General features: G+C 48.9%; 2 protein-coding genes across 2 annotated transcripts in view; one reads left to right on the forward strand and one right to left on the reverse strand.

Annotated features, from left to right (window-relative positions):
* The window catches only part of LOC142258700 (uncharacterized), a 28,725-nt gene extending 13,284 nt beyond the window's left edge, over positions 1-15,441 (forward strand). Inside the window, 2 exon segments of the mRNA XM_075331321.1 lie at positions 13,711-14,737; positions 14,739-15,441. Of these exon segments, the coding sequence (XP_075187436.1) occupies positions 13,711-14,737; positions 14,739-14,952 (1,241 nt within the window). The 3' untranslated portion in view covers positions 14,953-15,441.
* The window catches only part of LOC142258701 (uncharacterized), a 279,057-nt gene that overhangs the window by 95,705 nt on the left and 167,777 nt on the right, over positions 1-15,575 (reverse strand). The window lies entirely within an intron of this gene.

Consider the following 15,575-nt stretch of genomic DNA (forward strand, 5'->3'; position numbering starts at 1 on the left):
ACACAAAGCACTACACCAAAAAGTGCACGGCCCCTCCCCTTCTGGCTATACCCCCCCGTGATATCACGGGTTCTCCAGTTTTAGCTTTGTGTGCGAAGGAGGTCAGACATCCATGCATAGCTCCACAGATTTTAGTCAGCAGTAGCTGCTGACTATGTCGGATGGAAGAAAAGAGGGCCCATATAGGGCCCCCAGCATGCTCCCTTCTCACCCGTGGATGGTGTTGTAAGGTTGAGGTACTTATTGCTAGTACAGAGGCCGGAGCCCACATGCTGTTTTCCTTCCCCATCCCCATGAGGGGCTCTGGGTGAAGTGGGATCTTACCGGTCTCCAGGCACAGAGACCGAGCTCCATCCACAGACCCAAAAGAACCTGCTGGATATGGAGCTGAGTATCGTCAGGGACAGGCCCTGCTACATTAAGGTACTCTGTGTCCCCATGCACATCGCGCCCACACACACCAGCATTGCTGGGAGTGTTAGTGCGCCGGGGACAACAGCGCGGAGCGCTGGTGCTATTATTCACTGCAGCTTTGCTGAGTGAATTTATGTATTGAAAACGGCCGCGCCGGCCGCTGCTGGTTGTTTTTTTTTACATTGCGGCGCGGCTGGGACTTGTGGTGCGCCGGGGGACTTCGGCGTCGGCCGTGCACATAGGACGGCCGCGCTTATTACTCGAGTCCCCGGCTTTGCGGCCTAGTTTTCGTTTCGTTCCCGCCCCAACCCTGCCAGTCAGAGGAGGGGCGGGACGCTGTACAGAAGCTCAGCGCAGGGAGCTGGAGTCTGCTTTGCATTCTCCAGCCCCCTCTCACTGAACACAGTGAGACGCCGGGTTCCCGCTCTTGGCTGGGGCTCGCCCACGGCCCGCCCCTCTGCACAGGACGGGGAAGAGAAGCCGGCAGCCATTATGGTTTCCACTCTGGGAGAACGGAACCAGTCACAGGTTTTTGGGCGACCTCGCACCCGCTCTTGTGCGGGCGGTAAGCAGTACTGACACCACTAATGCTGAAGTGGGTTTTTGGACTGTGTGCTGATATGCTATGCACTGTACTGTACTGTCGCTATTCTGGGCAACAGCAGCAAATAAGCAATGCTGCTGAGGCACAAGCTTTCAATGCTTCTTCGTTTGCATGTGCTGCAGTGTTTACTGTCAGATTGGGCAACAGTAGCAGTAGAGCAATTTGTGCTAAGGCACAAGCTTTCAATGCTGCTTCGCTTGCATGTGCTGCACGGTTTATTGTTATGCTATACATTCACTGTATGTCGCTATTCTTGGCTAATGCGCCCAGATAAACAGACAAAGGCAGCAGTAGAGCAATGGTGCTACGGCACAAGTTTTCAATGCTGCTTGACTTGCATGGGCTGCAGTGTTTACTGTCATGCTTGTATGCTATACATTCACTGTATGTCGCTATCCTTGGCTAATGTTCCTGGATAAATAGACAACAGCAGCAGAAAGGCTAGGGTGCTAACGCGCAAGCTTTCAATGCTGCTTGGATTGCATGGGCTGCAGTGTTTACTGTCATGCCCGTATGCTATACATTCACTGTATGTCGCTATCCTTGTCTCATGCTCCTAGATAAAATGTGCCAAGCCACAAGTTTTCAATGCTGCGATGTACTACATGTACTGAAGTGTTTATTTGTACTTCATGCTTGTATGACTATTCACTGTACGGTCGCTATCCTCGGCTAGGCTCTTAGATAGCTAGACAACAACAGCAGAAAAAGACAAGTTGCCAATGCACGGGCTTTCTATGCTGCTTGTACTGCATGTCATACGGTCCCAGGACCCCCAGTGCGTGCTATTGCTCAACCGGGGTCTCTGCTATATGTGGCCAAAGGAACCGCCTGTGATCTCTGTCCAGAGACAGGGACGAAGTTGCAGTTTTTTCCGCTGATATATTGTCTGTGACTATGACTGACATCTTACAGACTTTGCACCCCAAGCAGACCGTGGGCAATATAGTTGCAATGACCCTGGCCGCCCTGATTTGGAGCATCTCAAGGCGCCAGAGTGATTCCAGGCATCCCAGAGAGCAGGCATCCGACACGGTCGACAGTCCCAGATGGCCTAAGCGGGCTCGCTGGGATTAGCCCTCGACTCCATCACTGGTCAAGGTCCCAGCTGGAGTACTCTCTGTACGATGAGGCAGACGTAGCTGTTCAGGACTCTGATCCTGAGACCGCTCTCAATCCGGATACACCGGATGGTGACGCTATAGTGAATAATCTTATTGCGTCCATCAACGAAAGGTTGGGTATTTCTCCCTCAACTCCTCCAGTGGAGGGGTCAGCTTCACAGCAAGAGAAATCTCTATTTCAGTATCTCAAGCGTATATTGAGTACTTGTTTAGCACTCTGACTCCAGAGACGCAGTCCAGAAACGACACGCTTATCACGATAAGCGTTTCTCCGACCGTATTAATGAGACACGTGTCGCTCCCCCCTGACGTGGTCAAGCGCTAGACCCAGTATCCAAATGTGGATCCCCCAATCTCCATGCTTGCAGCTAGATCTATAGTTGTAGTGGTGGATAGGACTTCACTTCAAAATGCCATTGACAGGCAGATTGGCCTCTGGTTGCAATCTGTCTATGGAGCTATCGGCAAGTCGGTTGCTCCGGCAGTCGCAGCCGTGAAGGCACTCCAAGCTATTTCAGCTAGTATTGCGCAGGGGGTCGCTGTCACAGGTACTCTCGGTCCCAGCAGCGTCTTTAACTCGCAATGTCGGCATGGCGAATCATGCTGTTATTGCTGTCCGAGACTCTACGAGCCGGACGTCAGTGGCCTCCGCCAACTCCGTGTTTTTACGCAGAGGCTAGTAGTTGAGAGAGTGGAACAGAGGCTGCTTCCAACGAAGTGCTTAACCAGGTTGCCTTTATCTAGTGATAGTCTGTTGGTAAGGGTTGAATGAAATCATTCAACTATCCAAGACGACTCAAAAAGCCCAGAAGGGCATAGATTCCTAGCGGGCTCAATCACGCCCGGGGAAGGCAGCCGGAGGAACCGCTACCAAAGCGCTTTCCTCATAATTTTCAGCCCTCTCACTCCGCAACCGCGGGGGGGCAGACTCCCCCGCTTTAGCGGCATTTACCTACCGCAGGTCAAGGGCCTGTGAGTGAGAGTCAGTTTGTTTTCAAACTACCGCACCGACCGAGCCGAGGCTCTTCTGCAGGCGGAAAGAGCGGTAATCCCTGTTCCTCTTCAGGAACCAGATACGCATTTTGCTCCGACCTGGTCGCGGTGCCAAAATAGGACGGCTCCTTCCGTCCCGTTCTGGAATTTATACTGCTTAACAAGCACGTGAAAACCAGGCGGTTCCGGATGGCGTCACTCCGCTCCGTCATTGCCTCTCTGTCTCAAGGAGTTTTCCTAGCATCAATAGACATCAGGATGCTTATCTACACGTGCCGATTGCTCCGAGGCACCGGCGTTGGCTACGATTCGTTATTAAAGACGAGAATATTTCGTTTCGTAGCCATACCCTTTGGCTGGCGACAGCCCCACGGGTGTTCACCAAGTTCGTGGCAGCAGAGGGAGCAGTCCCGCGCTCTCACGGTCACTCTGTGATCCTTTACTTGGGCAATCTTCTGGTCAAGGCACTCTCCTTTAGAAGCATGCCAACACAACCTGAACATGGCGCTGGACCCTTCCCAGAGTTTCGGGTGGGTCTTCAACTTTTCAAGGTTGAACCCAATCGCTGGCATCTCCTGGAGAGTTTTCACACTCTCTCAGCGATAGTGAAGCTTCCGCTGGACAAACAGCGTTCACTACAGACGAGGGGGCAGTCTCTCCTTCAAGGAGGCGCCTCATCCAGAGGCGAGTTTTTTTCACGCAGTTTCATCTGCGTCCGCTTCAATAGCACATTCTTCGCTTATGGGAGGGAAGTCGATGTCCCTACACAGGAACGTGCCACTTTTCCAGACGGTCAAAGACCGTCTTCAGAGGAGTCCACTCTTCAACTAAGTGGTCTGGAGCTCTGGGCAGTGTATCTTGCACTGCAAGCCTTCCTGCAGTGGCTGGAATGCAAATAGATCCGAATTCAGTCGGACTATCCACAGCGGTGGCATACACCAACCACCAAGGCGGACTACGCAGTCGACAAGCCTCCCAAGAGGTCCGGCGGATTCTGCTATGGGTAGAAGACAGAGCATACACCATATCAGCTGTTCACATCCCGGGCGTACAACACTAGGAAGCAGACTTCCTCAGTCGCCAGGGCGTGGACGCAGGGGAATGGGCTCTGCACCCGTTTGTTTTCAAGAAATCTGTAGCCGCAGGATGAAGACGGACGTCGACGTCATGGCTTCTCGGCAACAACAAGGTCCCGATTTTCATGACGCGGTCTTACGATCAAAGAGCTCTGGCGACAGGCGCCTTGGCTCAGGATTGGTCACAGTTCCAGCTACCGATTGCTGCCACACCATCCTCGTCGCCCCAGATGGCCGGGGAGGTCGTGGTACCGAGATCTGTGGCATCTCACCGTCGGTCGACCGTGAGCACGACGTCATTGCCACCATGAGACGGGCTAGCCAGCCGCGGTCTGCCAAGATCTACCACAACTCGTGGAAGATATTCTTATCTTAGTGTTCTGCTCAGGGAGGTCTCCCTGGCCATCGGCATTGCCTACTTTGCCTTCCCTCCTGCAATCTGGTTGGGAAAGAGGTTGGTCGCTCGGCTCCCTTTAAGGGCAAGTCTCGGCACTATCCGTGTTCTTTTCAGAAGCGTCTAGCACGTCTTCCTAAGGTGCGCACGTTACTACAGGGGGTTTGTCATATTGTGCCCCCGTACAAGCGGCCGTTAGATCCATGGGATCTGAACAGGGTACTAGTTGCTCTCCAGAAGCCGCCTTTCGAGCCTCTGAGGGAAGTTTCCCTTTCGCGCCTGTCACAGAAAGTGGCCTTTCTGGTTGCGATCACGTCGCTTCGGCGAGTGTCTGAGCTGGCGGCTCTGTCATTCAAGGCTCCCTTCCTAGTATTCCACCAGGACAAGGTGGTGCTGCGGCCTATTCAGGAGTTTCTCCCTAAGGTTGTATCCGCGTTTCTTCTTAATCAGGATATATCCTTACCTTCCTTTTTGTTCTCATCCGGTTCTCCGGTATGAAAAGGATTTACAGTTGTTAGTTCTGGTGAGAGCACTCAGAATCTACATTTCCCGCACGGCGCCCATGCGCCGCTCTGAGGCATTTTTTTGCCCTTGTCGCTGGTACGCGCAAGGGGTTGCAGGTTTCTAAAGCCACCATGGCTCGATGGATCAAAGAACCAATTCTTGAAGACTACCGTTCTGCGGGGCTTCCGGTTCCTTCAGGGCTGAAGGCCCATTCTACCAGAGCCGTAGGTGCGTCCTGGGCATTACGACACCAGGCTACGGCTCAACAGGTGTGCCAGGCAGCTACCTGGTCGACCCTGCACATTTTTCACCAAACATTATCAGGTGCATACCTATGCTTCGGCGGACGCCAGCCTAGGTAGAAGAGCCCTGCAGGCGGCAGTGGCTTCCCCATAGGGGAGGGCTGTCTTGCAGCTCTAACATGAGGTATTTCTTTACCCACCCAGGGACAGCTTTTGGACGTCCCAATCGTCTGGGTCTCCCAATAGAGCGCTGAAGAAGAAGGGAATTTTGTTACTTACCGTAAATTCCTTTTCTTCTAGCTCTTATTGGGAGACCCAGCACCCGCCCTGTTGTCCTTCGGGATTTTTTTGTGGTTTGCGGGTACACATGTTGTTCATGTTGAACGGTTTTTTCAGTTCTCCGATGTTACTCGGAGTTAATTTGTTTAAACCAGTTATTGGCTTTCCTCCTTCTTGCTTTGGCACTAAAACTGGAGAACCCGTGATATCACGGGGGGGTATAGCCAGAAGGGGAGGGGCCGTGCACTTTTTGGTGTAGTGCTTTGTGTGGCCTCCGGAGGGCAGTAGCTATACCCCAATCGTCTGGGTCTCCCAATAAGAGCTAGAAGAAAAGGAATTTACGGTAAGTAACAAAATTCCCTTCTCTGGGGAAACAATAACTCGGCTTACCAGGGTAATGGAGGAACCAGTGTCTCGTAGTCCCTGGCTCTTGACCGGCTGAGCTGGCAGATGGGCTCCAAGCATGCGGCCTCGGTTTTGGAGACAATCTTTATCTATATGTCCATGGCGCCCACATGTATAACAGCGCCATAAATTGGGCGAGTCACAGGCCCTGTTTGTAGTCCTTTGTTTTGGTGCAGATTCTGCTGGGTAGCGGGACCATCCTTCTCGACCGGCTGGTGTTAGCAGTACTGCAGCTGGAATCCCATAAACATATTCCAGAACATAAGCCCTCTCTTCTCTTGAGGATCTAGGCCCCAATGCATCCAACAATGCTGTGGCTTGGGCCATTTTGGACAAAGTTGATTCCCGATTGTCACTAGATCCATGATGTGGCACATAGTTTAAATCCTCTGGGTCAATATCGGCGGGATTCTCATCGTCCTCTGCATCATTCTGGGCATCCCAACAGACTAATTTCTGGATCAAGTCCGACCAAGTCTCAGCGTTCCAGTAGACAATCTTTCGCCTCTGGCACAGATCCTGTAGCATCCATTTACTGCAGCGGTCGTAACTCCTCTCTTGTCCTTGTCCCATGGCTGAGCTGGTGGGGTTGGACATGGCAGCGTCCGAAACCTGAATGCCTCCCCTATGGCCTGCTGGGTAGGCTTATGTGCCTCCCTGGTTTTTGAGCCCTGGACGGTGTCCACGAACACCAGTCCGCTGCAGCTCGCCTGGGTAAACCAGGCTGAGTAGTATCCCACTGCTGCCACCAATTGTGGAGACACTGGGCTCAGTGGTTGCTCTCGTCCGCTAAAACCCACCGCCTTTTGAAAGACAGCGTGGCTCAGGGCTCATCCCAACTGAACGCTGGCCTCCTTAACCGTGAGCGGAACACTACTCAGACAACACAGGGTGAGGGAACCGCAATAATTAGACTTTATTGGATCCCCAAACAATTAACGGCACATAACCAGCAAAACACACAAATGTAACAGGCAACAGAGTCTCACCCTTCCGCTGGCTCACCAGGGATTTAGAATGTCCATGCCTCAGAGGTTCCAGGGCTATTTACTCCAATCCAGCAGCACCCCGCTTTTGGCGGGCACCGACCGAGAAAGGAATAACGCCAGATTTAGGAAGCTGTGTGAGGTCTGCAAAGTCTGTAGCCAGGTGACCGGATTGTCCCAACCTGAGTGTCCTCCTTAGGTAGTCCTGGAATGATGATATACTCCTGGCAGCCGGAGTCGAAATCCCTAGACTGAGGATATGGCCTCCAACCGGGACCGGAGTCCCTAGATTGAAGCCACAGGATATCCTGGTCCCCTAGCCAGCTCCGGAGAGCTTAGACTGGGTCCATCAGCATTCATCAATCTTCATCTACTGGTGGCTTAAAGAAGTCCCCCTCTTATAGCCACAGCTTTCCCACTTGGATACACTGCGTCCTCATCGATTGGTTGGACAAGATCGCCTCTCCCATTGGATGAATCTCAAGCTGCATGGACAATGTTCATCCAAATGATGTCCACAGAAAGACTGAGGGTATCTACATGAAGTCTGCAAGTCACAGACTAGATAATGGCTACTAAGGTAATCACATTAGCAATACACAACTACAATGCAATCATTACTGGAAGAGTCTGGAGAAACAATACGTCTGGCTTTCAGTGGCCAACACAATTACATGAGTCAACAAAAGTCTTGTAGAAACAATGAGGGATTATCCCCCATCTATAAACAAACTGTCTTCGTGTCTGGCTGAATTTTAAGAAACTTTAACCCATGAGAGGCATTGGGTGTCCATGTCGTCACAGTGGACGCAGGTAAGGAGATGTTTGTCGTTCCTGCGGCTTCACACACAGCGGTCTGTCTTGCTGCAGGAACGACAAACAACAACGTATCTGCAGTAGGAGTGACATTATGAAAATGAACGACGTGACACAGATCAGCGATTTTTGACTGTTTTGCGCTCGTTCATCGTCGCTCCTAGGATTTACACATTTCGATGTCTCTACCGTTGCCGGATGTGCGTCACAACAACCGTGACGATAAATCGGTGGCGATGTCGCAACGTGTAAAGCACCCCTAAAACGCAGTGAGTGACAATTTTGCCTCCCTATGGAATCAGGGCCATGCCGAGCTGTTTGTTGAGCGACAGCTCAATTCAATCTGAAACTGAGAAGTGCTTGGTTTCTTCAGGGGTTCCCTGTTTTGAGTGATCAGTTACTTAGCTGAGTAGTCAGTCCCAAACCCAGGGTATCACAGAGGTGCAAAGGTAGCTGGAGCAGGGACACCAAAAACGGCCCGCAGACTAGGGTCCGTGTGCTGTTCCTTATCCCAGAGGTAGGCTTGATGGTATCCAGGTCTGGAGCGCCAGCTTAACCCTAACTCCTGTCCATACCCTGATCTAACACCTGGAGTGGAGATGCGAACCCCACAAATACCACAGACACAGGAAAAAAAAACAAAACTCATACACACTGCACACAAAAAGGAGACACAGTACCTGTAATGGAGGGAGAAAAGTATAAGGAAGGAAGTAAATGTACAACGGGAAACTTCCACATCACTCAAACAGCAGTATACTGGTCACCAAGAATGGGATCGCCAGACAGACCGGAATCACACAAGCATAAGCTGGAGATATCATCTGCAGCAACAAACAGACTCTCAAACCTTAAATAGGGAGAAGACAGCTGAATAGAAATTAGCCCCCTGAGTCTCAAGGAGCCCCACACCACTCCACAGGAATTAACTCCTGCAGGACTGGAAAGCAGTGGAAAAGACTCAGCTGAGGCTGAGCAACTAAGATCAGGTTGTCTGTGAACAGTCATACGCCGCAGCGGCACCCCGCGAATGTGGGCCTGAACACCACATGACACGAGGCCTTGGTTATCTGTGCTCTGATCTATAGCTGCCAAACCTTGGACCTCCTCTGACCATCCATTTGGCCTGATCCACTATCCTCCTTATATTATGACCCCAGACCTAGTACGCCTTTGTCTTTCCCCTTAGTTCACAGCATGCGCTCTTTGTATCTGACCCCAGAACATTTGATAAGCCTGCCTCACGGCTTGTCCATGCAGTGACTAGCGTCACACACTGTTTCAATAAACCAGATGGATATTTAAATGCTAGGTACTCTGATTACCACTATATCTGCAGGTAAATAGTGTTTTTGTAGCTGCCAGGTTTTCTTTAACCCCTTCTCGATATGTAACATATTATTAGATCCTATTGCTTCTTGTGGGCTCAGAAGCTGAGTCTCCGTTATTGCCAGCAGATGATGTCGGAGTTATTATTCAGTGGAGGTAAGCTTCACCCACTGCTGTTAACTTTCAATCTTTGACAGCAGCATTCGCAGCACGCAGCCTATGGGGTATAACGTTCCACATATCCAACGCCCCCAGCAACGTTATCGTTGGGTGCATATGGGTCGCCATAATAGCTGGGGGTCTGCTAAAGACCCCTTGCCCTATATAGGAGTACTCCTATGATCTCCACACCTAGATACATTCCTTCAATGGTGTAGATTTCAATATGAGATAATTTGTGGGGTGTGATTCCACTGTTTAGGCACATCAAGGGCTTTACAAACGTGACATGGCATCCTCTATTTCAGCCAATTTTGTTCTCCAAAAGTCAAATTGTGCTCCTTCTCTTATGAGTCCTGCCGTGGACCCAAGCAATAGTTTTCCACCACATATGGGCTATCGGCGTACACATGAAAAATTGCACAACAGAATTATATGATCAATTTTCTTATCTTACCCTTGGGAAAATGAAAATTTGTGGTTAAAGCAACACTTTTGTGGGAAAAATTTAAATCTTTTTATTTTTTCCTTCCACATTGCTTTAATTCCTGTGACGCATCAAAAGTGTACTTTGGCATTGCATTACTGCTGTAGGAATATTACAAAAAAGGAATAAATACATAGCTAATGTGAAAAATGTGTAAAAAAAGATAGGCATTGCTGCTTTAGAGATATTTGCAAAGAGATTCTTAGGGGTGCTTTGCACGTTGCGACATCGCAGGTGCAATGTCGATGGGGTCATGTCGAAAGTGACGCACATCCGTGCGTCGCTCCCGACATTGCAGTGTGTAAATCCTGGATGATACGATTAACGAGCGCAAAAGCGTCGTAATCGTATCATCGGTTCAGGGTCGGGAAAAACCATAATTAAGCTGCTGCGACGGTCCGATGTTGTTCCTCGCTCCTGCGGCAGCACACATCGCTGTGTGTAAAGCCGCAGGAGCGAGGAACATCACCTTACCTGCCTCCAGCAGCTCACGCCGGCTATGCGGAAGGAGGTGGGCGGGATGTTTACGTCCCGCTCAGCTCCGCCCCTCCGCTGCTATTGGCCGCCTGCCGTGTGATGTCGCACGACCCGCCCCCTTAATAAGGAGTCAGATCGCCGGCCAGAGCGACGTCGCAGGACAGGTAAGTGCATGTGAAGCTGCCGTAGCGATAATATTCGCTACGGCAGCTATCACTAGATATCGCACCTGCGACGGGGGCGTAGACCATCGCTGCAGCATCGGTAACACATTACCGATGTCGCAGCATGCAAAGCCCGCCTAAGTTTATGTATTGGCCAATCCATGTGAACCCGATAACCTCGACAAGGTGATCTCATTATATTGGGAACCTAATCTTAAATGCCTCTGTGTGATTAAAAATCTGTATGTCTGAGCAGATAGGTTCCTGGTTAAATAAGATGGTGGACACACCCTGGCTATAGGGCAGAGTGCTTGGTCAGGTGCTTGTCAAGGTTATCGGGCTCACATGGATTGATCAATACATAAGCTAAGAATCTCACTTTACAAATATCTCTAAGGCCCCCTTCACACGTCCGTGAAAAACACACACGTGTGTTACGGGCCGTTTTTCGGGTCCGTGCCCCGTTTTTGTGTCCGTTTTTATGGTCCGTGTGGCACCTGTGTGAATTGCGTATGCTAGCCGTGTTTGTGAGCAGAACGTCCGTGTGTGCGTGTGGAATTAACGTGTATGTGTACGTGGAATGTCCGTGTGTAATGTCCGTGTGTGTGATGCACAATGTCGTTTATAAATGTCGGCTGACAGCAGACAGAGTTGCGCGATGAGAATGAACTCGGGTGAACTTCACCCGACTTCATCCTCATACCGCGGCTCTGTCTGTGTCGAGTACTGATTAGCGGTCACCTGTGAAGGATTCACCGGTGACCGCTAATCCCCCGAGTGACTGAAGTTTCCCCCCCTCTCTCATACTCACCGTTCCTCGATCTCCGGCGCAGCGCTGCACGGCATTCACACTGCTGCGGCGGCTTTTACTATTTTGAAAAAGTCGGGCGCTCATTAAACAATCTCCTATTCCCTGCTTTCCCCGCCCACCGGCGCCTATGATTGGTTGCAGTGAGACACGCCCCCACGCTGAGTGACAGGTGTCACACTGCACCCAATCACAGCAGCCGGTGGGCGTGTCTATACTGTGCAGTAAAATAAATAAATAAATAAAAAAAAAACGGCGTGCGGTTCCCCCCAATTTTAATGCCAGCCAGATAAAGCCATACGGCTGAAGGCTGGTATTCTCAGGATGGGGAGCTCCACGTTATGAGGAGCCCCCCACCCTAACAATATCAGTCAGCAGCCGCCCAGAATTGCCGCATACATTATATGCGACAGTTCTGGGGCTGTACCCGGCTCTTCCCGATTTGCCCTGGTGCTTTGGCAAATCGGGGTAATAAGGAGTTATTGGCAGCCCATAGCTGCCAATAAGTCCTAGATTAATCATGTCAGGCGTCTATGAGACACCCTCCATGATTAATCTGTAAATTACAGTAAATAAACACACACACACACCAGAAAAAATCCTTTATTAGAAATAAAAACACACACATATACCCTGGTTCACCACTTTAATCAGCCCCGAAAAAGCCCTCCATGTCCGTCGTACTCCAGGATGGTCCAGCGTCGCATCCAGCGCTGCTGCATGGAGGTGACAGGAGCTGCAGCAGACACAGCCGCTCCGGTCACCTCCACGCAGCTAATGAAGACAGCCGCGCGATCAGCTGAGCTGTCACTGAGGTTACCCGCTGTCACTGGATCCAGTGACAGCGGGTAACCTCAGTGACAGCTCAGCTGATCGCGCGGCTGTCTTCATTAGCTGCGTGGAGGTGACCGGAGCGGCTGTGTCTGCTGCAGCTCCTGTCACCTCCATGCAGCAGCGCTGGATGCGACGCTGGACCATCCTGGAGTACGACGGACATGGAGGGATTTTTCGGGGCTGATTAAAGTGGTGAACCAGGGTATATGTGTGTGTTTTTATTTCTAATAAAGGATTTTTTCTGGTGTGTGTGTGTGTTTATTTACTGTAATTTACAGATTAATCATGGAGGGTGTCTCATAGACGCCTGACATGATTAATCTAGGACTTATTGGCAGCTATGGGCTGCCAATAACTCCTTATTACCCCGATTTGCCAAAGCACCAGGGCAAATCGGGAAGAGCCGGGTACAGCCCCAGAACTGTCGCATATAATGTATGCGGCAATTCTGGGCGGCTGCTGACTGATATTGTTAGGGTGGGGGGCTCCCCATAATGTGGAGCTCCCCATCCTGAGAATACCAGCCTTCAGCCGTATGGCTTTATCTGGCTGGCATTAAAATTGGGGGGAACCGCACGCCGTTTTTTTTTAATTATTTATTTATTTATTTTACTGCACAGTATAGCCACGCCCACCGGCTGCTGTGATTGGGTGCAGTGTGACACCTGTCACTCAGCGTGGGGGGCGTGTCTCACTGTAACCAATCATAGGCGCCGGTGGGCGGGGAAAGCAGGGAATACGAGATTGTTTAATGGGCGGCCGGCTTTTTCAAAATAGTAAAAGCCGCCGCAGCAGTGTGAATGCCGTGCAGCGCTGCGCCGGAGATCGGGGAACGGTAAGTATGAGAGAGGGGGGGAAACTGACCGACAGACTGTGAGAGAGGGACAGACAGACAGAGAGACTGACCGACGGACTCAGGGAGATTGACCGACATACACAGAAATAGAAAGAATAGCCGACATCACTAGAAATAAAAACACCAAACGGACACGGACTATAGGTAGATGCATACGTGTTTACTAACGTGTGTGCACATACCCATAGACTTTCATTGTGTCCACGTGTGCGTGCTCCGTGCAGATAACGGACATGCATCCGTGCCAAACGCAAACACATACGGATCACGGACACGCACACACGGACATAATGAAATAACGGACGTGTGACCACAATCATAGATTAACATTGGTGCACGTTTGGCCGTGTCTCCGGTATATACGGAAACGGACCAAACACGCACGTGTATCACGGACGTGTGAAGGGGGCCTAAAGCAGTAATGCAATGCCTTTGTCGTTTTACTCATTTTTCTCATTACCTATGTTACCTATGTATTAATCCCTTTTTCTAATATTTCTATAGCACTAATGCAATGCCAAAGTATCCTTATATTATTGAGTGCCACTGGCTATGTTTTTGTAAATATGTTTTATTGAATGTCGTTTTGAGCACTTCGAAAGGTGCAGTTTTTAAATTGATGTCATTTTAGGTATTTTCTGTCACACAGGCCTTTCAAAGTAGAACACTATAAACTTTGGAATTTATATGGATTTATGTGTGCCTGTGTATGTTTGAGGTTATATTAAAAGCTTATAACTTTAATTTTATTTATGGCAGATGACGGTACCAGGAGTTCAACACAGAAAGCTAAGGGAAGTGAAAGTCACACAGGAGAGAAGCCATATTCATGTTCAGAATGTGGGAAATGTTTTACTTTGAAATCAAAACTTGTTAAACATTTGAGAATTCACACAGGAGAGAAGCCATATTCATGTTCAGAATGTGAGAAATGTTTTGCTCGGAAAGCAAATCTTATTAGACATGAGAGAATTCACACAGGAGTGAAGCCATACTCATGTTCAGAATGTGAGACATGTTGTGCTTCCAAATCAGATCTCATTACACATGAGAGAATTCACACAGGAGAGAAGCCATATTCATGTTCAGAATGTGAGAAATGTTTTGCTGACAAATCAACTCTCATTACACATGAGAAAATTCACACAGGAGAGAAGCCATATTCATGTTCAGAATGTGAGAAATGTTTTGCTCGGAAATCAGATCTCATTACACATGAGAGCATTCACACAGGAGAGAAGCCATATTCATGTTCAGAATGTGAGAAATGTTTTGCTCTGAAAGCAAATCTTATTAGACATGAGAAAATTCACACAGGAGTGAAGCCATATTCATGTTCAGAATGTGAGAAATGTTTTGCTGAAAAATCAACTCTCATTACACATGAGAAAATTCACACAGGAGAGAAGCCATATTCATGTTCAGAATGTGGGAAATGTTTTACTTTGAAATCAAAACTTGTTAAACATTTGAGAATTCACACAGGAGAGAAGCCATATTCATGTTCAGAATGTGAGAAATGTTTTGCTCAGAAAGCAAATCTTATTAGACATGAGAAAATTCACACAGGAGTGAAGCCATATTCATGTTCAGAATGTGAGAAATGTTTTGCTCGGAAATCAGATCTCATTACACATGAGAGAATTCACACAGGAGAGAAGCCATATTCATGTTCAGAATGTGAGAAATGTTTTGCTCGGAAATCAGATCTCATTACACATGAGAGAATTCACACAGGAGAGAAGCCATATTCATGTTCAGAATGTGGGAAATGTTTTTTTCAGCAATCACATCTCATTACACGAGAGAATTCACACAGGAGTAAAGCCATATTCATGTTCAGAATGTGAGACATGTTTTGCTTGGAAATCAGATCTTGTTAAACATGTGAGAATTCACACAGAAGAGAAGCCATATTCATGTTCAGAATGTGGGAAATGTTTTGCTCTGAAAGCAAATCTTATTAGACATGAGAAAATTCACACAGGAGTGAAGCCATAGTCATGAATACAATGTCTGTTTTAGTAAATCTTATTAGAATTTTACGATGTTAATAAAGAGTTCATTTTTCGTCATTACGGTTGTATACTTTGTATGATGGATCATTTACAAACTATTCATCATTTTACACTGTTTTTTTTAATTTTTGATGGAGAGAATTTTTTTTTTGTTGTTATAGTCAAGTTGTACGCTTTATTCATCCATTTGTGTATTGCTGGAATGAGAGCAGAATTCATTTTGTTAAATCTACACTCCATTTTGTCTGTGTAATGGTCATGTCACACACAACGACGTCGCTGCTAAGTCACCATTCTCTGTGACGTAGCAGTGACGTTGTCGTCGCTGTCGTTGTGTGTGACATCCAGCAACAACCTGGCCCCTGCTGTTAGGTCGCCGGATGTTGCTGAATGTCCTGGACCATTTTTTGATCGTTGCTCTCCCGCTGTGAAGCACACATCGCTGTGTGTGACAGCGAGAGAGCGACAAACTGTGCAGGGAGCCGGCTTCTGCGGACGCTGGTAACCAAGGTAAATATCGGGTAACCAAGCAAAAGGCTGCTTGGTTACCTGATATTTACCTTAGTTACCAGCGTCCGCCACTCTCAGGCTGCCAGTGCCGGCTCC

The sequence above is a fragment of the Anomaloglossus baeobatrachus genome (genome assembly GCF_048569485.1).
Source record: "Anomaloglossus baeobatrachus isolate aAnoBae1 chromosome 3 unlocalized genomic scaffold, aAnoBae1.hap1 SUPER_3_unloc_1, whole genome shotgun sequence".
Lineage (NCBI taxonomy): Eukaryota > Metazoa > Chordata > Amphibia > Anura > Aromobatidae > Anomaloglossus > Anomaloglossus baeobatrachus.